We start from the raw sequence: 24,371 nt of genomic DNA, 5'->3' as shown, positions 1-24,371 counted from the left end.
GGGTTTTTAAGTCATTGCATACTTTGCAATGAATCTGGAATTCGTTGGAAATTTCCAACGAACTGGAAGATTCGTTGGAAATGTTTCCAACGAATCTGCCAATTCGTTGGAAATTTCCAGCGAATTCCAGATTCAGTGCAAACTCTACATTTCCCTAAAATCACGGTTGACCGACCTAGAGACCTCGGAATTGGATGAAACCAGTTCCTATGTGCTCCTCTATTTATCCTGATTTTATATATATTCTCAAATATATTTTTCCCCTCATATATTTTTTTCTTTATTTTTTCAATTCCCATTGGGTTAGGAAAATTAAATTCAGGTTTAAAAATTCACAGATCAAAATAAATTAGCTCCAAAATTATTTTTAATTCGGATATAATGGCGAGAACCTTACGAACGCAAACAAACTGATTCGCCTCGTTCTGAGCACTCAAACATTATTTTGTAAATGTAACAAATTCAACTATACTTCAATTTGATTTAAAACTCTAACACTTTCATGCTCAAATTCAAATTCATCCAATTGACCTAGATATTAAAAATTAATCTTATGTCAAAAAAAATATTTGAGCACATCTATAGAATCAGGAGACCAAGAGGAGCACATAGGAACTTGTTTCAACCGATTCCGAGGTCTCTAGGTCGGTCAAACGGGTTTTTAAGTCATTGCATACTTTGCAACGAATCTGGAATTCGTTGGAAATTTCCAACAAACTTGAAGATTCATTGGAAATGTTTCCAATGAATCTGCCAATTTGTTGGAAATTTTCAACGAATTCCAGATTTATTGCAAACTCTACATTTTCTTAAAATCACGGTTGACCGACCTAGATACCTCCGAATTGGATGAAACTAGTTCCTATGTGCTCCTCTATTTATTCTGATTTTATATATGCTGTCAAATATATTTTTTCCTCATATATTTTTTTTCTTTATTTTTTCAATTCTCATTGTGTTAGGAAAATTAAATTCAGGTTTAAAAATTCACAGATCAAAATACATTAGCTCCAAAATTATTTTTAATTTATGGATATAATCGTGAGAACCTTACAAATGCAAATAAACTGATTTCACCTCGTTCTGAGCACTTGAACATTATTTTGTAAATGTAACAAGTTCAACTATACTTCAATTTGATTTAAAACTCTAACACTTTCATGCTCAAATTCAAATTCATCCAATTGACCTAGAAGTTAAAAATTCACCTTATGTCAAAAAAAATATTTGAGCTCATCTATAGAATCAGAAGACCAAGAGGAGCACATAGGAACTTGTTTCATTTGATTCCGAGGTCTCTAGGTCGGTCAAACGAGTTTTTAAGACATTGCATACTTTGCAACGAATCTGGAATTCGTTGGAAATTTCCAACGAACTGGCAGATTCGTTGGAAATGTTTCCAATGAAATTCTAACAAATAATATTTTCGTTGCAATTTTTGTGACCAAAATACTATCGTTGCAAAATTTGCAACGAACAAATTATTCGTTGCAAAATTTGCAATGAAAATATTATTCGCTGCAAAATTTACAACAAATCTTTTTTTTGTCGCTAACTTGCAACAATATTAGCGACAAAATATCTTTTGTTGCTAATTTGCAATGAATTTATTTTGTTGCTAAATTTGTTACTAATTTGGAACAGTTTATTATTTTGATGCAAATTTTGTTGGAAAGTTTGGAACAAAATTTAAATTCGTTGCAAACATTCGTCCCTAATAGACTATTTTTTTGTAGTGTTCCAAGAATTGTTGGGGAAACGGGAGATGAACCTTGAGACGTGCTCAAAGAAGAGTGTTAGAATGTCGTCGGAGATGGATCCTGTCAAGCCACTCTGACGCTCAAGTTAGGATTTTTTTAGGTCTTTCTTCTTGAATGGACGAAGATGGGGAGAGAAGTCTCAAACTCCTTTTTTATTACTTTTGTGAGTATTTATATGGCTGTCAGAAGAACATTTCCACGTCACGTGAAATACCATCATATAGGCAGATGATGAGGGAATCAGATCCGACCATCGTTAGCAATTCATCCATTCACTAAGAGCCACGTGCTTTGGTGGAGGCATCCAAGGGATAAGATCTGACAACTTCGTAACCTCTTCTTCATTTGTGAGGTGCCCTGAGCTTTAAACCCAAGCATAGGTGGAGAGCATGTCTAGTTCTAGGTCATCACTCTGAAGGGGGTTGTTGAGATCAAAGTGTTGAATGAGGTAGCTGAGACTTTCGACTGAGTGAGGTTGTTGAGACTATGTGATTCTACTTCCATTTTCAAAAATCCATATTACAATCGAACTCAATTTCGGGAATGATGTGTCTGAAAGGAGCATCATGTAAACTTCAATTTTTGAGTTGATTTGTCTAAGTTTTTTGGTATGTTACAAGCAAAGGAATTTGTTAATTAAATTAATAAAGTGGAGAGAATTTTTTATTATTAGGAAGTGTCCAATTGTGTGTAAGTTAAAATAGTTGCCATCAACCTTAAAGGTCGAACATCAGTGTGGTGTGAGCAGTTGCGACAATCATACATGACAAATAGGGCAAATATTGGATCACTGATTTGGAGAAAAATGAAAAAAAGAAAGAAAGAAAGATGAAAACCACTTTTTTTCCTTTTGGTTACATTACACTCAAACTTTATTTGAAGGACAATTCGGTTTCACTATGAAGGATAATAGTTTTGACATCCGAGATGACCTGAAAAGATTCAAACATGATTTGGAAAAGAAATTTGACTCATTGGACTAAGATGTTATTAAAACGATGAAGAGGTTGGGTTTTTGTTGTTCATGGGAGGAATAGGATAGAATTCAGAAAATCTTGAACAAGCTCCCTACATCCCTAAACTCTTAGCTGGTCCAGCTTCTTCTGGACTAGGTGTGCAAACAAACTAAGCCGGTTCACAAGCTTTTTGAGCCGGCTCAAAAAATATTTGATTCATATTTGAAATTATCAAATTCGAGCCGAATTTGTATATGTTCGATAATTTTTTCAAGCCAAATTCGAATTCATAATATTTTATTCAATTATTCACGAGCCGCTTGCGTGCCAAACTTAAATCTAATTCTAATTATTTTTATACAATTTTAATTTAAATATACTCAAATTAAGGTTAAAATAATTCGAACCAAATTAGAATGCAAGTTATTTCGAATTATAATTCAAATATGCTAGAATGAAGGTTCAAATAATTTGAATCGAACTCGAGTTCGAATTTTATTTTGATTCGAGCTCAAGATAAAATTATTTATACTTTCGAGCTTTGAATATCATATATATGTTTGAGCTCAAACTCAAATATCAATATTTTCATTTTTTTTTCTCCAAATTAGACTAAGGATGTTAGGCTTTTCAACCGCTTCTTGTAAATACTTCCTTATTTACCTTGGTAGTTGGTGGAAAACTTTCGTAGGACCAGACCGGTCACCCCAGGCTTAACATTACCCAACCTAGTTAATCATTTTTTATATATCAATCTTTGCCATGGGGACTACGGTACAACAGAAGGATGCTAAATTGTCACCCAGACACTCGTAATTTGATCCCTAATTATGACGCATTTATAGAATTTTTTTTTTTTAAATGGAGTGTAACCATGAGATACTAGACTTTTGGGTCACCCACTGCAAGTGTTTTCTAATTTACCTGATGACAAGTGAGAAATTTTCATGGAATTGAACTGATTCATATTCAATATTACCTAATTCAATATTTTATATATCAATCTTTATATATCAATGGTAATATAGATAAAGTGTATATGAATAACTTTATATATGATTTATCAAAATAAGTATTTGTATATTGAAAACATGTTTTCCAATCCACATTTGGCATATGTTGTTGTTCTTTGAACCTCTTCTTAAACAAAGGACAGTCAATGAGCTTCATCATCGGCATCCATCTCCTCTTTCTCTTCCTCTCCCTCATTATCATCGACATCCATCTCATCTTCCTTAAAATCATCGAAATCGTATGCCTATATCATTTATATATCAATGATAACATAGACAAGCACACAAAAAGGAAAGACAATGATGCATATGACTAACTTTATGATTTATCAAATATATATTAATTTGTATATTGAGAAAAGAGAGTATTTTTTTCATACAAAGATATTGAGCATATGTCCTCGTTGTTCTTTGAACCTCTTCTTAAACATAGGATCATTTTGTATAGCTTTAGTTGTTGGAGGGTGGCTGGTACTTTATCAAACTCAAGATTAGAACATTCTTCTATAATTAAAGAATTCAAGGAGGTGAGGTTTTTTAAGACTAAATTGTTCTAAAATCTCCATGCAAGGTTTCAACTTTGCCGTCAATCCCTATATAAGAGAATGTTTATTTTAACTCTTTAATTCACATCAATTTACTTAATTCACTACTTGTACGCATATTTTGAGGACTGTTACAAAATATAGGTATAAAAAATCTAAAAGGATGTATTGTCATTTTGTATAATTTCTACTAAATTTAGCATCATTTAAACTCAAATTTAATACTCTACCTATGTATATAATTTTTAGGTACGTGGTAAAAAATAGGTATAAGAAGTTTATAATGAGATATAATTCCTCTTAATTAAATTTAGCATCATCTCTGTGCACACATTTTTTAGGTACAATGTAAAATATAGATAAAAAAGTCTATAATGAGTATAATTACTCTTAAATTCAGCATCATTTAAATTAAAATTTAGTATATTTTTTTATTTAATTGAGCACTATCAATAATAAATCGATTAACATCATCTATATGTATGAATATATAATATATATATATAGATACATAATCCACTTTATTAGGTACAAAATATTTAAAATTAAGCATATATGTAATGTAATTGGGTATAATTATATAAAATTATGCACGGATATAAATATTCTACGTAGAGACGCGCAAAGTTAAAATTTTGCACGAGGAGTTTAGGACAATTAACTGCTTTTTAAAATTTTGAATGACGGCAAACTATTGTGAATTCACTCCCTTATCATTAATACATTTAATTCACTCACCCAATGGAATAATAACATGGTAGGCATGCTATTTGGACCACATCATTTTTTTTGTCAAGTAAATTAATGGCGTTAATCGCCAGAGGACAAAATGGTAAGAGTCATAAGATATCAAGTGGTATTTTTGATGTTTTTTAAATTGTAAGAGTATTTTGAAAAAAAAAAAAAGAAGGTAAAATCATGGTGGTGGTGCATGATTTTTTAATATTTAATTTTTTTTTATAAATACATCTTTTGTGATATACAATTCTCTGTACCACACTATCTTTCAATTACTTATTATTTTAATTATTCAGATACTTACAGTTTCAGCCAAATCATTTCATTTAAGACTTAGAAGTTGAATCTCATTCTGTCTATAATCGTTGCTAATAGAGAAGTTGTCTAGATTACTTAGCCACTCTTAAATGAGTTATCGTGATGATTCTTAGCATGTTTATGAAATTTGGGTCCTTTTATTATCACTAAATTAAAATATTTTGTCCTTCACTAGCTAGTGCATCGAGCAATAAGTTTACTTTGCCATTAGCTTTTTGTAGTGATAGAAAAGTTCCTTAGGTTGTTTAGCCACTCTTACATGAGTTTATCTGATTCTTTTGGTATCTTTGTCATAATGTTTGCCTTTTGAACTCGATTTTGATGCAGTTGAGGATGAACAAAAGAATGCACTAGATGAGTTGCGAGTGGCACTTGAAGAGCAAAAGATGGAAGATAGTGGCCCTGGTTCTGAAGCTATGGCTGTTGCTGATTAATTTCTGAAATGTTATGTCATCTTAGAAAACTTCACACATAAATGATCACGGTAGCATTTTTGACATCTCTAAACCTGTAAACTTGAATCTGATGTGAACTTGATTGCCAAGTGAACTCGACTTAAATGAGGTTATTTGCGAATATCTGATAATGGACATCCATTGACATTTCTACTTGCTCCAACTAGTTGGCTTGCTCAATTTTAACTTGGCAAAAGCTATAAAATTCGAAAGATCAAATTTCCGAAGCTAAAGCTTGGATTAGTTAATGGAGCTTGAGCTAGCAAAATCAGTCTAGTTAAGCGTGAGTTTGTCATTGTTCTTCAAAGGTTAACTACTAGTATAACTATCAACATAATCATCAATCATTCTTCAATTTCCAAGTTTATAACAATAATGTTTTAGGTACAGATCAAAAGGGAGCCCATCATTATGCCCCTTTTCCAAAAAGCATCACATGGGCATCCCTATGTGGCATAAGGCAATTCACTTGTCTCCAACGTGTTTGTCAATCCGTTCTTAGATTAACTTTTCCTTCTAATGTAGGGTATATTTTTTTTTCTTTTGATTTTTTTATGGTCTTATTTGCATGACAACTTTTTTTTTTCTTATTTTTTTTGTTTGGTTTTCATGTTATTAACTCAAATGAGTTCAGTTTCCTATGTTTGTTTTGTTATTAGTATGTTATTAGATGAGTCAAATGAAGGGGACTTCGTGATATCCACTACATTTCAAATAAATATTATTAGATTATGATCGGCCATGTAAAAGCTAACAGGTAGTTGCTAAAACTTGTAGAGCTAGTTGCAGCTTTTACAATAATGACATTATCTTATATTGATTTTGTTTATTTGAAGAGTGATACCTGGTTAAAATAACATTTCAATGAGTAAAGTAAATGAAGTACACTTTTTGACAACAATTATATTTCAAATGTATCTGATCGTGATCAATTATATAGAAGCTAGCAGGTAGTTGTTACAATGTATAACAACTGATTGCTAGCTTTTAGCATTATCTTGTGTTAATTTTGTTTATTAGAGAGTTATAACATAATTAAATTAATATTTAAATGACATAAACAAATGAAGGAGATTCCATGACAATCACTACATTTTAAATGAACATTACCTGATCACGATCGACCGTATAGAAGCTAACAAGTAGTTGCTACAATGTGTAGCAGTTAATTCTTAGCTTTTACAACAATGCCATTATCTTATGTTAATTTTGTTTATTGGAGAGTAATAATATGGTTAGAACAATATTTCAATGAGCAAAATAAACGAAGGGAACTTCATGATACCCACTACATTTTAAATGAATATTATGTAATCACGATTATTTATGTAAAAGCTAGTAGATAATTGCTACGATGTGTAGCAGCTAGTTGCTAACTTCTACAAGTGATTTTTTTTTTTTGATTTTGCTTATTAGAGACTGATAACATGTTACAATAATATTTCAATGAACAAGACAAACAAAGGGAATTCTACGATAATCACTACATTTCAAATGAACATTATTTGATCATAATTGTCCGTGTAGAAGCTAGCAAGTAGCTACTACAACGTATAACAGCTGGTTGCTAGCTTCTACAATAGTGACTATCTTATATTGATTTTTCTTATTGGAAAGTGATAATATAGTTAAAAATAAACAAAGAGGACTCCATGACACCCACTATATTTTAAAAGAATATTATCTAATATCGGTCTTGTAGAAGCTAATATGTAGGTGTTATAACGTGTAGCAGCTAATTGCTAGCTTCTACAATAGCGATATTATTTTATGTTGATTTTATTTATTGGAGAGTGATATCATGGTTAAAATAATATTTCAATGAGTAAAACAGACGAAAGAAACTCTATTACACCAACTACATTTCAAATAAACATTATCTTATCACGATCGACTAACAGATAGCTGCAACAATATGTAATACCTGGTTGATATTTTTTTTATTAATCTAGAACCGACTCATCCTGGAGATGACTGGTCCGACTTCATGAAAATTTCTCATTAACCGTCAAGGTAAATTTGGAAGCATAAGTGATTCCTCGTCCAACAGCCAATGTCCTAGATTTTTCATCTCATGGGAGGAAAATCCCTATAATACGTTGTAGCTAGGAATCAATCATGATTTTTTTTTCTCACCCAATAGCTAATTGCTAGCTTCTACAAAGTGTAACAATTTTATATGATTCAAACCCTAACCACTAAATTCGATTTAGAAACTTTTTGAACCAGACGTACGTTGAGGACATTTCGAACCGTTAACTTTAAATGTAATGTCAATGTGACTTTTTTGGGGGTTGAAAAAGAGATGTCCATCAGACATTTTGGGAAATTATGGGTGCCCTTTTTATTTTTTCGATAGTTTTTTTTAACAATTATAATAAATAAAAATATATTCTAATAATGTTTTTCTTTTTCTCTATTGTTAAATAAATAAATTCTCAAAGACATCTCATTCTGTTCTCTACGTTAGAGTATCTTAATTCTCACAAATATGAATAGGTTTTTTTTTTTTATTATTTATCGCGGTCAGCTTTTCCAGCCACTTGAGACGAGAGAGATGGTGTAGCTGCAGAGCCATGAGGGCAGAAGAGAATACCGCTAGACCTGACCTAGGCCGGGTTCGAATCGGATCCGGAGGCCTAGGTCCGTAATTAGGTCAACAGATGAGTTACCTGTTGACCCATTTTTGGATCAGAATCGTAACCAGCTAGTTCAACCCAAATTAGCCGTCGACTTTGGTTTTTTGCTTTGTTTTGTTTTTTTTTTCATGATTAAATCTAAATATCATAACCAACTAGGCTATAGCTATTATTGTTTTGATATATTAGTTAATTTTATAATAACTAATCAATAATTTCATAAGCTATATTATTATTATTATTATTATTTTTTGAAGAAAAATATTCATTTATTAATTAATTTATAATCCTTTACTAAATTGATAAACAATTTCATATATTAATTAATTATTTAATAATAAATTAATAATTTTTTTATTATATAATTATTCTTAATAAGTCCAACAACATCCAACAAATAATTTTATAAATTAATATATTTTTTAAAAAAATAATATAATAATCTTGAAATATGGTCAACTATATACGAACTGTGCCCCGTAATCATTTTGAACGATTAAAGTTAAGGGTCAACTCCCTAAGAACCATTGAACAAATGGTTCTAAATCATTGAATCGTTGCTTCTGAACTGAAGTTGAGTCTAAATACCATACCGTAGTAGCCACTAAAGAAGTTGAGTAGCCCTTGTCGTCGACAGCTTTAGGAGTCCAAAGAAATCAAATCAAGTCAAATAATATGAAAATATTGATATTTGAATTTAGGTTCAAAAACTATATCTAATATTCAAATTCAGTTCGAAGCTTGAAAATATAAATAATTTTGACTCGATCTCGATTTAAAATAAAATTTAAACACGAGTTCAATTCGAATTGTGTGAACTTGATTCAAACGTAATGATTCAAAATAATTTAAACTTAATTTGAATTATTTGTATCTTAATTTAAAATATTTAAATTAAAATTATATAAAAATAATCAGTGCTCAATTTGAGTTTGGCTCACGATCACGAGAGGTTTGTGAACAATAAAAAAATATATTATGAATTTAAATTCAGCTTTTAAAAATTATAGAGCATGCTTGAATTCGGGTATAATTTTAAATCCTAATCAAAAATATTTTTCTAGTGGCTAGTATATTTGCAGATCAGATAAGCCAAATTCCACAAAGGCCGAGTCAAGAAGGACACCGCTATGGTACCCTTCGAGAAGTCACTCGCTAAGCGAGAACATATCTTCTGGATTACTTTTTGCAATCCAAAGGGTGATCTCTTTGCATGCATTGGTGGGATGGATAACCCCCACTTATAAAATAGGTGGGGATCATTCATCAAGGAGGGCATCGTGCAGCTCACCAATAGGATGTTGGCCATCGAGCTCCCCAATCGCCTTTTGTCCACTTGACTAGTTCAGTATTGAGCTACTGTTTCATCTTCGATCTTCTTCTCCCCTTTCTCCTCCACAGATGCGACCCTGCCTTCCCCGGAGAAGAGACTGAAAGCATATTTTATCCATCTACCGCTAAACAATAAAAATAAGAGGTTCTTTGTAATTTTACACACGTTACATGAAAGTTATTTCTCCTGAGCATGAGTTTGAAGCAGCAGTAGGAAACTGATGAGCAGTAAATGCAACTGATGAGCGTTGTCTCAGTTTCCATCCTGCCTAACAAAACCCTACCCTACAATGTCATTAATCCCCTCACCAGCTTTTCATTCCATTTTTACACCAAGTAGAATTCAAGGGCAGCTGAACATGCGAAGAGAGGACCATAGAAGTAATGGCCGCAGGCCACAACCTATTCATCAACTCTTTCAATCTACAGACAGATACAGTGGAGGCATGCACATTGCTTAGTTGACGACGCAAGAGCTGCAATGGGTTTTTCCCGTGCCAATGTTAAATATGACATGATGCACTCGAGAACACGACGAGGCTTACATATAAGATTTTGTTTAATACGCCGGATTATCTTGTTGAGGTGTGTGTTTGATTCATTGGAAAAACTAGTGTTTTAAGCTAGTACAATCTTGATCATCCAAATTATCCGATGACCCAAAACATAGCAACCAAAGTTTATAACATTCTTATGATAGGTAAGAGTTGAACTTTATCCCCAAAAAAGCTTTTGGTAACTATCACTGAACTTATTGAACAAGAGTAGAAGACTCTGATTCCTTTTCTTACAAGCACAATGCCAGACCATACTTATCCAGAATAGTGTAAGGGGTTAACAAAGTTACTAGATTATGTTTAAGATAACCTTAGAGGATTAACAATGAAAGACATCAATGCTTAAGGATACCCTGTATCACATCTCACAACAATCTCACATTCCCTAATACTGCACATCCAAGTACCTCATTTGTCTGGTCAATAATAGGACTATAAAAAAGATACATACGCAAAGGTCCAACATTTATGATACACAGCTAATATCCAATCTTGTCCCATTTGAACAGAAAGTGACATAACAATAGATGACCTAGTGTGGATGGTGGGAGTCTTGGCCATGGACAAATTGGCATAACGTGACAAATCATTTATATTCACTTTTTAGCTAAAAGAGAAAGGAGATAAATGAGAGGAAAGAAAAAAAAAAAATCAATGTCCCATTTGTGCAACTGAGCAATACTGAAGGTTCTATGATTATAAGGACCACATGGTGGATGAATATGAGCTTGTTTGTATCAAACTAAAAAACATTAATCCTTTTTCACTGTATGGTTTTAAGTTAAAAAGAGAAAGTTCATATGCTTGGAGAAGCTTCTATTGAAGCTTGGATCCTCCACACCTATTAGTCCCAGTTAGACAAATAGGTGATCTATTATGTCAAATGCGGTGCTTCTTCGGTTCATTATTTGTTGTTTAGCATTTGAGCAGTCAGTGAAAGTGGATGATTAACATTTATGCTTCGCAATAAAACATAGACTTTCTTGTTATATATTTTTGTTGTATGATCATATGAAACAAAGGAAACACAATGGCAAAAAAGGTAGGTGCACAAAAGTTTTTTCTTTTCTTTTTTTTTTCTTTCTTACAGTGATGTATACATACAGTGAGTTCCAGCAATTTGATGGAGAACTTTGTACTATGGAGGAGAGAAATATTTATGGGGCCAAAAGGTACCTGAATCTGAATTCATAAGGCAGAATCTGTATTGCCTGGGGAATCGCACTTCTCTTGCTCTCCTCAAGGCATTTAACCGCTTCAGTCCTCAATTGACCTGGTAGTTGTAAACATACCCAGTCCATTAATGACTCAATATCCTTGGCAAAATCAAGCAGGTACCAGTGAAGAAGCTTAGGAATCGCTAATTTGGATATGCCAACTGCTGCTTGCAAATAATCCATTTTAGCAGTTTCTAACTCCTTTTCGACTCGCGCAGCAGTGTACACTCTCACCTAAACAACCACAATAACCAATGTAACCCAAATCCACAGAAGGTTTATCTAAAGGAAGTGCTTTAAGACATGTCATCTCACTTTTGGGCTCTAAGATATAGGATTAAGCAATCTATTATAATTTGTTCAGATTTTGCTACAACAATTGAATATGGTCTTCAGATTTTTGTTGCAATAATTGCATCTAGTCTTCACAAAGCTTTTAGTTGCAGGCAAGCATTAATAACACAACCAAGTAGTTCAGCAAACTTACAGCAGGTGAGGACCAACTTCCACATGACAGAGCAAATGTGACTAGAGGTTCTGGCCACTCCAATCCGAAGACTCCTCGTATTATTGTGCTTTCATTTTTTGGTCCTTTAGTGGAGACTTTTGCCTACATAAATGAATGAGTTATTTTCTCTGATGATTGCGATCAAGTTCCTGAGACTTAAGTAAGAGAAAGATTGACATTTTTGATGTAATAAGGCAATCTCAATATGAAATGTTCAATTGTCATTGCACTAAGCAAGTGACCTCCCACATTTATCACTGCCTGAAATGAAAATTACGGTAAATATAAAGAGTTCTTAAAAGTTCAAAGTAATAGTTTATAGGTTAAGGCGAACAAAGGAAGTGAAGATCATACTTTGGGCATCAATGCAACAACCATCTCAGGTCTCGTTGGTATTCCTTGCTCCAGAAAGGCCTATGATCAAATCAGTAAACAAGGAAGGTTAATCAAATTACTTAAGAAAGATGCCAAATCGGAAGAAATTTCTTGAGCCGTAGAATGCCAAAAGAAGAGAAATGGTTTGTTAGACAAGAAGATAAAGATACCTCGCAAAGAAACATTTGGATCATAAAAGTCAGCACTAAAACAATCTAGTAAAGAATTTGAGAATGGTATAATCCTCAGTTTACTTGGAAAGACAAATCCGTGGAGAGACTGATTACATTAGAGTTCATTGAGATATTTTCCCTTTTTTACTAGGGATAAAATTAGTGGAAGGTTGATTAACTTAAATGCTAGATTAATCTTCCAAGAATACTTAATTAATCATTAATTTAAACAAACTCAAATTAATCAAACTTAACTTATATATTTTTTGAAAATCAATATTCCAAACACTAATTCCCCTAGACACTTAGGTAGAAAATATGTTACATAAGGTACTAGGTTAAAGGGATGGAAGTGCCTTGAAAATATGTTATACAAATTAATTAACATGCTGAAATCCTAGTACAAAATAAGGGGAGCGTCAACTTAGGAGAGGAAGGATTAAAATACTTTAAAAAAGCTTTTCAAACTTTATTTGAAAAATATTCTCAGAATATTTCTAAAACTATTTTTGCTTAATCTTTTCAAAAAATATTTTGCAAAATGCTTTTAAAAAATACTTTTAAAATTTTCTTTTAAATCATTCTTATACTTTTCAAATATCTATTTTGAAAAATGTTTTGAAAAGTGTTTTCAAATTACTTTAAAAATATTTTAGAAAAATAATTTGAAAATCTCTTTTCAAAAGTTGTTTTGCAAAATTACACTTTAAAAATTACTTTTGACAATTATAAATTTTGAAAACCATTTGTAAATTTTGACAATTCCTTTCAAATTACTTTAAAAAATTTTAACTCTTCCTTGAAATAAACTTGTAAGTTTTATTAAATACTTTACCATTGAAAATTTTGTTCCTTAATTTGCTTACTTATGTATTTACATTTTCATACTTTGGTATATTTATATGCATATTTTTTGATAAATGCCAAAGGGAGAGGTTAGGGTTTAAGTAAGAAAAACTTAACCCTAAAAATGATCAAGCGAATAAAATTTACCAATTTCATGTTATTTTTCTTTTAAAGTCATTTTTTTACTATATATGTTTATATATTTTTTTCTAACTTTAACCTAGGTTGTCATTGTATCAAAAAGGGAGGAATTGTTGGTGCAGTTAGCACCAATGATTAAACCTGAGTTTTGATGGGTCAAGAGGATTAGACATCAAGCAGGAAATCCAGTCAGGATATGAGATTCCTGATTGGCGAAGTCCAGATGTGGGATTCTGGTAGGAGGTTGAGATGTTTGATTCTCGATTGGTTGAAATCCGGATATACGATTCTGGCAGGAGGTCGAGATGTTTGATTCCCAATTGGCGAAGTCTGGATGTGTGATTCCTCATAGAAGGCATCTTCAATGGCTTGGAAGGCGCCTCTCATGAACAGTGCGAAAGTGGCTTCCTGTTGGTTGCTACTCGGAAAGCCTAGAGGTTCCACTGTACAAAAATTTTGTACAAAGGTCTGAATCTTTTCCTAGCTACCATGTGTTCTTTTAAATTAAATTTTGGATCGCCTGCGGAACTTAACATGTTTGATCCAAAACTTAATCTATTCGTTCTTTTAGGTTTTGACTTGGGTCTCCTGCGGAACTTAACACGTTCAACCCAAATCACCTTAAGTTATTAATTCCATTAAATATTAATTTCCATAATTGGTTCCCAGTACTGACGTGGCGAGGCACATGGCCTTCTTGGATATGGGAGCAACCACCACCGACTAGACAAAACCTTTTATGGAAAGCTAATATTTAATTTCCTAAAATAACTTTAGGTTAACCGAAAAGAACAATCAAATCACAAGGAAAAAGAAAACAAAAGAACACAACATCGAAAAACATATTCGAAATACTAGAATCGCATGCCTCTTGTATTTGGTATTATTTCCAAAAATAACTAGTATGATGCGGAAAGAAAAATTACTAGTTATACCTTTTAGAAAGACCTCTTGATCTTCTACCGTATTCCTCTTCTAACCTCGGACGTTGTGTGGGCAACGATCTTCCAAGATGAGAAACCACCAAAGCACCTTCTTCTCCTTTCTTCAAGTTTCGGCCAAGCACTATGCTTCCAAGAGATGAAGATCTTTTTCCACCAATCAAGCTCCAAGGGATGTAAGCTTTCTCTCCTTCTTCTCCAAGCTAAAATCCGGCCACCACTTGATCTTCAATGAGGAAGAGAGGTCCGGCCACAAGATGGAGAGAAGAGAAAGGAAGGAGGCCGGCCACACCAAGGAAGAAAAGAGGGAGAAAATAATAGAGGTTGTTCACCCATGAAGGCTCCTCTACCTCCTCTTTTATAATCCTTGGTCTTGGCAAATAAGGAAATTTTAATAAAAATTTCCTTAATTCTTTTGCCATGAAAAGGAAAAATTTATTTTAATTAAAATAATTTTTCTTCTCATTGAAACATGGCCGGCCACTTTATTTCCCAAATCAAGGAGAGTTTTAATTAAACAAGAATTAAAACTTCCTAATTTGTTTCCGGAAATTTATAAAAATTTCTCCAATAATTTTATCCCTTCATGATTGGTTTATAAAAAGGAAATTTAATAAATTAAAATCTTTCTTTTAAACATGTGGATAAAAAGAAAGTTATCTCTATAAATTAAAATCTCTTTTAATCTACAAATAAGGAAAGATATCAAATCTTTTCTTAATCTTTTGTAGAAACTTATAAAGAGAATATTTAATTTTAAACTCTCTTTTAAATCATGAACATAATTAAAAGGAAAGTTTTCTTAAAATTTAAAATCCTCCTTTAATCAACAAATAAGGAAAGATTTCAAATTTTAAACTCTCTTTAAACATGTAGATGATTTACAAATAAGGAAAGTTTTACCAAAATTAAAACCATCCTTTTAAACTACAAATAAGGAAAGAGATTAATCTCTTCTCTTAATCTTTTGTAGAAAGTTATAAAAGGAAATTTTAATTTTTTAACTCTCTTTAAAATCATGATATCCACATAAGAAATAATTTTAATAAAAATCCTTTTAATATTCTAGTGGCCAGCCACTTGGGACCCAAGCTTTGGCTGGCCACCTTCATGGCTCATCCACTTGGTCTTGGCCGGCCCTAGCTTGGGTTCCAAGCTAGCTTGGCCGGCCCCATTGGATGGGTAAGAAGGTGGTATGCGGTGGGTATAAATCTCTATATACTAGAGGCTACGATAGGGACCGAGAGGAGGAATTGGTTTTGGTCTCCGATAAAATTACATCCCGTGTTCGCCCCAACACACAACTTAATTTTATCAATAATAATTCATTCCACTAGAGAACTATTATTGAACTATCGCACCAATCCCAAATTACATTTGGGCTCCTTCTCATTATGAGTGTGTTAGTCTCCCGTGTTTAAGATAATAATGTCCACTAATTAAGTAAGTTACCGACAACTCACTTAATTAATATCTAGCTCAAGAGTAGTACCACTCAACTTCATCGCCATGTCGGACTAAGTCCACCTGCAGGGTTTAACATGACAATCCTTATGAGCTCCTCTTGGGGACATTCTCAACCTAGATCACTAGGACACAGTTTCCTTCTATAATCAACAACACACACTATAAGTGATATCATTTCCCAACTTATCGGCTTATTGATTCATCGAACTAAATCTCACCCATTGATAAATTAAAGAAATAAATATCAAATATATGTGCTTGTTATTATATTAGGATTAAGAGCACACACTTCCATAATAACTGAGGTCTTTGTTTCTTTATAAAGTCAGTATAAAAGAAACGACCTCTAATTGTCCTACTCAATACACTCTAAGTGTACTAGTGTAATTATATAGTTAAGATAAACTAATACCTAATTACACTACGACCTTTCAATGGTTTGTTCCTTTCCATTATGGTCGTGAGCTACTGTTTATAATTTATAAGGTACTGATAACATGATCCTCTGTGTGTGACACCACACACCATGTTATCTACAATATAAATTAATTGAACAACTACATTTATCATAAATGTAGACATTTGACCAATGTGATTCTTATTTCTAGATAAATATTTATACCAAAAGCTAGGCTTTTAGTATACACTCTAACAATCTCCCACTTATACTAAAAGACTAAGCTGCCATATCTGCTGTCATACATCTGATTCCCATGCCTTTCAAAAAGCTCTTGCCTTAAGGACCTTAGGTTATCATCTGATGCAATCTAGGCGGCAACAACTTCTCCTCGTTATACAATTTCTCGTATTGGGTGGTACTTGCGCTCTATTGTGTTTACTTGCCTTATAGACTTATGGTTTCTTCGAGTTTGCTACTGCACCAACATTATTACAATAAATTGTAATAATCTTTGGACAAACCAGAAATCATATCTAAATCTATCTTGAGGTTATTGAGTCATTCAGCTTTTATGGCTACCTCAGAGGCTTGCCATATACTAAGCTTCTATGGTGGAGTCCAGAAAAACACCTATGCTTATCACTCTTCCATAGTTATGACTTTACCTCCTAAAGTAAACACAAAACCCCGAGGTCGACTTATTATTGTCCCTATCCGATTGAAAGTCAAAATCCATGCAGCCCACAGGGACCAAATTAACTGCCTTGTAAGCTAGCATATAATCTCTAGTGCCTCTAAGGTACTTTAATATATGCTTTACTGCAGTCCAATGTCCTTGTCTAGGGTTACTTTGATATCTGCTAACTATGCCCTTGGCAAAACAGATTTCTGATCTCGTGCATAACATACATTAGGCTTCCAACAGCCGAAGCATAAAGAACTGCTTTATTTCCTTTATCTCCTTTGATGTCTACAGAGACATATCTTTAGATAAAGTTACTCCATCCTGAAAAGGTAAGAAACTTTTCTTGGAGTTTTGCATGCTTAAAACGAGCAAGGATTTTTCTGATATATGAAGCTTGGGATAAGTAAAATATTCTTTTCTTGCGATCACTTATTACTTTGATCTATATACATTCTCCCAAGTCCTTTATATCGAATTGTTTGAACAACCATACCCTTACTTCTGATAACATTTTGATATTGTTTCCAACTACAAAAAATGTTATCTACGTATAGTACAAAAAATACCACCACGCTTTCATCACACTTTTTGTATACACAAGACTTATCCGGTTACTAAATCCATAGATCTGGATTACTTTGATAAACCGGATGTTCCAAGACCTTGAAGCTTTACCTCAGTCCATAGACTGATTGAGCTTGCACACAAGATGCTCTTAGCCCTTTGCAATGAACCCTTCTGGTTGCTTTATATGGATGCTTTCTTCAAGACTTCCATTAAGGAATGCTGTCTTGACATCCACTTGCTAAATAGATAAAAGAATCCGGATAGACTTAAGCATGGCTACCAGTGAAAAAGTTTCCTTTTTCATCAAGCCTTGCTTTGAAAGTTACTACCTTCCTGTCTATCCCTCTTTTCCTATTATAGACCTTTTTACACCCAACGACTTTTACACCATTTGGTGATTCTACAAGCTTCCAGATTTTATTAGAATACATATATTCTAATTCTTTTATTCATTACTCTTTGCCAAGATGCTGCATCTTTATCTTGGAGTACTTCATCATATGACCGGAGATCAGGTTCATGTCCTCCAGGGATCGAATCCAAAAACTCTCCCAAAACATGAACCTATTTAGGTTGCCTAACAACCCTCCCACTACGATAAGGCACTTTCTGCAATTGTGTATCATTTGTGATACGTATTACAGTTTTCTTGTGGTATCTCATCTTGTACAGTTGGTACTAGGTTAGACATGTCCTTTATTATTTCCTTAAGAACAAATTTACTTATGAGCACGTGGTTCATTATATAGTCCTTTTCTAAAAATCAGTCATTGATGCTAACAATGACCTTCTGATTTTTAAGACTATAAACCTACTTTTGTTTATCTAGGATAACTTACAAACAAGTGAACTCCTATCCAACTTATCATTATCTCTCTTTAACATATGTGCTAGATTACCCGAATCCGAATATGCTTCAAAATAGGCTTACGCCTATTCAACAATTCTATATGAGTAGAGAGTTATGACTTGGAAGGCACTATGTTCACTTTTATTTTCAGAGTTTATCCTTAAAACAAATTTGGTAATTTTCTAAATAACTCATCATCTATCTAATTATTCCATAAGAGTTCTTTACCTTCTTTCTACTACACCATTCTGTTGGGGTGTACCAGATGCAGTTAGTTGGGATAAGTGACTCCTAAAATCTCTTAAGAGGTACTTGCCACTACGATCTTCCATAGTGACTTTTTACTTTATTCCTCCGCATCAACCTTGTACTCTTTGAACTAATCAAAGTACTTAGTCTTGCGGTACATTAAGTAAATTTATTTGTATCTTGAATAGTTGTCTATAAATTAGACAAAATATTCAATACTACCTCTAGTCTGGATAGTCATAGGATCACACAAATCAGAATGAACCGATTTCAACATATCTTTGACTCCATACCCCTTGGACTTAAAAACTTCTTGGTTATTTTCCTTCCAAGTAAGACTCGCAGGTTGGAAAGATTTCCACTACCAATGAACCCAAAAGTTCATCAGCTACCAATGAATCCTACTCAAGTATAACCTAGCTTTAGATGCCAAAGATAGAATTGGTTCATTTCCAAATGTTGCTTTCTCTTAAAATTAGAAGTTGTGTTACTAATTTCCATTTGTTGCATCGTGGGAGTTATTGGATTATAAATTGTCAACCATCATACCGGAATAGATAACTTTCTTATTTTTCTTGATAACAACTTTGTTATCAAAATAGACACAATATCTATAATAGTTTAGAAACTGAAATCAGGTTCTTTCTAAACTTGGTACGTAAAGACAATTACTTAAAATCCATATTTTATTCTTATCAAAGGATAAACATCTCCCACTGCAACAGTTACCACTTTTACAGTAGTGCCCATGTGGACGGTGATTTACCTTTCATTTAGTTGTCGGGTTTCCTGGAACCCTGCAATGAATTGCAGACATGATTAATGGCATCTTGTATCTACACTCCAGGTTCTGGTAGATAACACCACTAGACATGTTTCAACTAATGAATTAAATACACCTAAATTGTTCTTAGTTCTAAGAAGACAGTCTACCTTAATGTCCAAGTCCTATTTTCAATCATTACAATTGGGACTACTAAGTCCTTTTCTATAGTATGACTACTAGGGATTGACAAACATCCTAAGAATCACAAAAACATTTGGTCAAGATCAACTCCTTAAAATCTCCATGAATTTTGTGTATACAAAATCGAAGAGGAGATTTTATTCATTAATTTTATTATCTCGTCAACTTTACTTTATGACGAATAAAATTAATAGTTGATCTATCTTTGATCAAATATTTGGTCAAAACTCTTTGAATTTAAAATAACATTGATTCCTCAAACAATATTATTTAAATTTACCAACACCTCAAACACCGTGAATTTTGTATGCCACGTTAGTGTGGACGTATATAAATTCAACATTTGTAAAAGGAGGGTTTTACCCATTAACTATCTTGTCAATGTATCTTTATGACAAATAAAATTATCTCAAACACCGTTAATTTTGTATGCCACGTTAGTGTGGACGTATACAAAATCAATCATTTGTAAGAGGGGTTTTAACCCTTTAATTTTATTATCTTGTCAATCAGTTTTATGACAAATTAATAGTTGGTTTCATTTGGTCACACAAATAATAGCAGTGACTCCGATGGGGAGGATACTATTAGATGTGTCTAAGTGTATACCATTACTTGACACTAAGTCCATTAATAAGATTATGCCCCTTCCGTTGGGGAAGATCACACGCTCTTAATTAACTTCCTATAGTCATCCAAAAATGGAAGTCTGTTCTAGTGATCCACAAACAAGCTCATCCGTTATGGAGGAAGGCACTCAGAGTCAACGCGCAAGCTTATTTGGGATAAATAATATTTTGTAAAATAATGGCAAATGATTGTATTTTTTTTCTTTTTATTAGATAAGTCAATTTGGGTTGGTCGGATTGAATTCGGATCGGGTTATTTTTTTTTTTATAACCCAATTCGAATCCGACCTAAACTTGAATTCAACCTAAAACTCCTGAATCTAAATTTGAATCCAACCAATCGAAACCCGATCCGGATAACTAAAAAAACCTAAATTAAAATGACTATATATATATGGTCTATTTTTCATTTTTCCATATAATTCTTCGATTTTATCTCAATATTTCATCATTATCATATTAACATTAATATTAATATACATAAAAATATTTTTTTTTTTAAAAAATAATTTAATCCTAAAAAATCTATTAAATTTTATATTTAGGATAACCCGGATCAATTTGAATCCGATATAATTCAACCCAAAAATATTTTAATCTGAAGTCGATCCAAATCTATCTAATTCCACCCCGTTCTCAAATTATGACCGCGTGGCTTCAAACCACCTTAACCTGTGCAGTCCCACCCACGCTTTGCCCACGTGTCAGAACGTGCTATCCTGCACCGCCTGTAGTCATTTACGTGCCTAGCCCGCCAAATAAATATGCGTCGTCATCCTCTCTCTCCCAGCATTAGAAAAAAAATTCAAAAAACGCATCTAGTTATAAATTTTAAATTTTTTCAGACCTTTTCAAAAAACAATCCAATTAAAAACCATCAGTTTTATTTTCCCGCTACCCATATTGTCCTTTTACCCCTTTTTCTCTCCTTTCCAAATTTTATTTCCTCTCCCGTTTTTCTTTTACCCTGCTCTCTCCTTTTTCGTTTTATTTTTCTCGTTTCCATCTTCTCTCTAGGGGTGAGCAAAAATTTAAAAAAAATCGAATTAACCGAATTAATCGAATCGAACCAACCGAATTCAAAAATTCGATTCGGTTAATTCAATTTTTAGTTTTTTTTTTTGAAAATTCGATTCAGTTTTTGATTAATTCTGTTCGGTTTTGAATTTTATAATTCGGTTAAACCGAATAAGAATATTATTTTAATTAATTTTTATTTTAAAATATAATTAATTAAATAATTTTTTTTTTAAAGGTAAAACCGAATAGGGTTTTAAAATTCGGTTAATTCGGTCACTTCGGTCGAAAATCGAATTAACCGATATCTTATCGGTTCGGTCGGTTCGGTTTCATAGGAAAATTCGGTCGATTCGGTTCGTTGAAAAGAAATTCGGTTTATTCGATTTTCGATTTATTCGGTTTGATCGGTTAGATTTTGACCAAATGTTCACCCCTATCTCTCTCTCCCCCCAATTGTTTACACCAGTTGTTTAATGCTCAACAAACCAGCGCTCACATAACATCGAGCTCGTGGGTCATTTGTCTTTTTTTTTTTTTTTTGCGTGTTTCTATTTCTATTTTTGTTTCTCTATCAAATTGGTTACCCAACTAGTGGGTTTCTTGGGTTTCTTTATTATTTAAGCATCGAGTTGAAAACAACACAGGTAGCCATGGAGTTTTTGGCCGGCCTTTTCCTGCTCTTCTAGCTCTCCGTGGAGGCCACCTCCGTCCTCGACACTGATGGCAAGAGCCTTCGCCCCAACCATCGGTACTACGTTCTCCCCCGCGGCGGCGGAGGCCTCACTCTCCGAGTGCTCGGCTCGAAAAAAGACGAGTTAGGATGCTCTCTGTTGGTATGGTCCAAGAGGACTCTGAGGTCGACTTCGGCCTCCCGGTGATCTTCTTACCGGTACCGGACGACACCAAGTTTGTCAATACATCCACAAACCTCAACGTTCAGTTCATCACAAAACTATCTATTTGAAGTCAACCATTTGGTAGGTCAACAACGTGTTGGAACCGCAGTATCTTATTTTCGGGAGGCGCAAAACGGAGCCCGAGAGTTACTTTAAACTCGAGGAGTACAGTGGAGGAGACTACAAGTTTATTCCTAGATGGAGGGAAGAGATGGCTAGGATTGGACAACGATACATTTTCCGTCGTGTTCAAGAATGCAACCCTAAACTATCTCACTACAAAAATAATCAGGATTACGGACGGAATTATCCATTGGTATATGATCTCACCGACAGATTACCGGCTGAATTATATGTGTGGGTAGCTGATTTGTCGGAAATGGGATTGCTGACGGAATAGCGTATTCCATCGGTAATATTCTACCGATGGAAAACTAGTCCGTCAGTAATAATGTCGGAACAATGCAATAAAATCGTGGCAAATTTCCAACAGAAACATGAGTTCAGTCAGTAAATACCGACGGAAACATGAGTTCCATCGGTAAATACCGACAGAACCTAGGTTTTCGACACCGATGGCAAGAGCCTTCACCCTAACCATCGATAAACGTTCTCCCCCTCGGCGGTGGCGGCGACGGAGGCCTCACTCTCCGGGTGCTCGGCTCGAAAAAAAGACGAGTTAGGATGCTCTCAGCTGGCAGTGGTCCAAGAGGGCTCTGAGGTCGACTCCGGCCTCCCGGTGATTTTCTTACCGATGCCGGACGGCACCGAGTTTGTCAATACATCCACGAACCTCAACGTTTAGTTCATCGCAGAAACTATCTGTTTGAAGTCAACCATTTGGCAGGTCAACAACACGTCGGAACCGCAGTATCTTATTTTCGGGGTGCGCAAAAGGGAGCCCGGGAGTTACTTTAAGCTCGAGGAGTATAGTGGAGGAGACTACAAGTTTATCCATTACATTACTAACCGTGATGTGGGGTTATTCCAATATGGAGGGAAGAGATGGCTAGGATTGGACGGCGATACATTTCCCGTCGTGTTAAAAGAATACAACCCTAAACTAACTCACTATAAAATTAATCACGATTACCGATGAAATTATCCGTCGATTTCCGTCAATAAGATCATCGGTATATGATCTTACCGACGGAATTATAGGTGTCGGTAGATGATTTTTCGGAAACGGGATTATCGACGGAATAGTATATTCCGTCGATAATATTCTACCAACGGAAAACTAGGCGGAATATTCCGTTGATAATAACGATCGAAAAGTATATATTACCGAAGGAATATATAATTCCGTCGGTAATTCCGAATATTACCGACGGAATATATAATTCCATCGGTAATTCCGAATATTACCTATTCCGTCGGTATTTTTGAATATTTTGTACGGAATTTATTATCCGTTAGTAATCCCGTCGGTAAAGTTATATACTTTTTTAGTGGTTTACTTCACCAGTTTCCTTAATCTTCCATATAATTTAGTTTTTGTTAGTAATCATGTTTTGTGTAATTGGGTGGAAAGAGAACAGTGCTGGTGAACTCGGACGACTTTCAGTTGGATGTCTCTAATTGGCACCAGCATTTTCTTAGCTAATGATAGTTTATAGTTATTTTTCTACTGTGATGTTAGTTAATTCTAGTAGGTGCATGCTTTTGTTGAATTTGTCTTCCTCTTGTTTATATTCTGAAACATCTCTTTCTTTCTTTTTCCTTTTTTTTTTTAATTTAATATAGAATTAGGGTCTCCAATATTGGTTGTGTTCTATCTAGTCCTAGAGATGTTGGTCCATCAAGAGCCGGGAGCATTGGGGAGGTAGCTGTTTTTGTACGTGAATTTCGTATCACCAAAAGTGTGGATTTAACTCGGCAATTAGGTGACTTTTTGAAGAAAAGTCTTCTGGATTGAGAAATTCGCAACCCTAAGAACTAGAATTGTCTCCCGGGCTTCTATCGAGGCTCGGCAATTCACGAAGCCAATGCGAAGAAGAATGACTACAAGACATAGTTTGTTTTGTTAGAATGAAAAGTTGTTTTTTGTTTGGTGTTGATGATCATAATATAATGTTTTTGCTTCTTTTACAAAAGACTCATTATTTTTAATGGATTGGAATTTTA

At 33.8% G+C, this 24,371-nt stretch overlaps 1 protein-coding gene across 1 annotated transcript; it reads right to left on the bottom strand.

Moving 5' to 3' along the window:
• Positions 1-11,360: 11,360 nt before the first annotated feature.
• Positions 11,361-12,416, bottom strand: LOC121991054. Its single transcript, XM_042545083.1, has 4 exons — positions 12,393-12,416; positions 12,216-12,299; positions 12,018-12,140; positions 11,361-11,764 (listed from the first exon to the last, which is right to left on the bottom strand). Exons 1-4 carry the CDS (start codon positions 12,414-12,416, stop codon positions 11,471-11,473), a joined length of 525 nt encoding a protein of 174 aa, XP_042401017.1. The 3' UTR covers positions 11,361-11,470.
• Positions 12,417-24,371: the final 11,955 nt, after the last annotated feature.

The sequence above is a fragment of the Zingiber officinale genome, chromosome 6B, assembly GCF_018446385.1.
Source record: "Zingiber officinale cultivar Zhangliang chromosome 6B, Zo_v1.1, whole genome shotgun sequence".
NCBI lineage: Eukaryota > Viridiplantae > Streptophyta > Magnoliopsida > Zingiberales > Zingiberaceae > Zingiber > Zingiber officinale.
This window is presented reverse-complemented; position numbering and strand designations above follow the sequence as displayed.

What these genes read in the sequence shown, in the direction of transcription:
- LOC121991054 (XM_042545083.1), bottom strand. Translation starts at nt 12,416, where the DNA reads ATGGTTGTTGCATTGATGCCCAAA. An exon ending in TGCCTTATTACATCAAAAAT is followed by an intron (nt 12,141 to 12,215) that starts GTCAATCTTTCT and finishes TCATTTATGTAG; the next exon opens with GCAAAAGTCTCCACTAAAGG. An exon ending in GAAGTTGGTCCTCACCTGCT is followed by an intron (nt 11,765 to 12,017) that starts GTAAGTTTGCTG and finishes GTGGTTGTTTAG; the next exon opens with GTGAGAGTGTACACTGCTGC.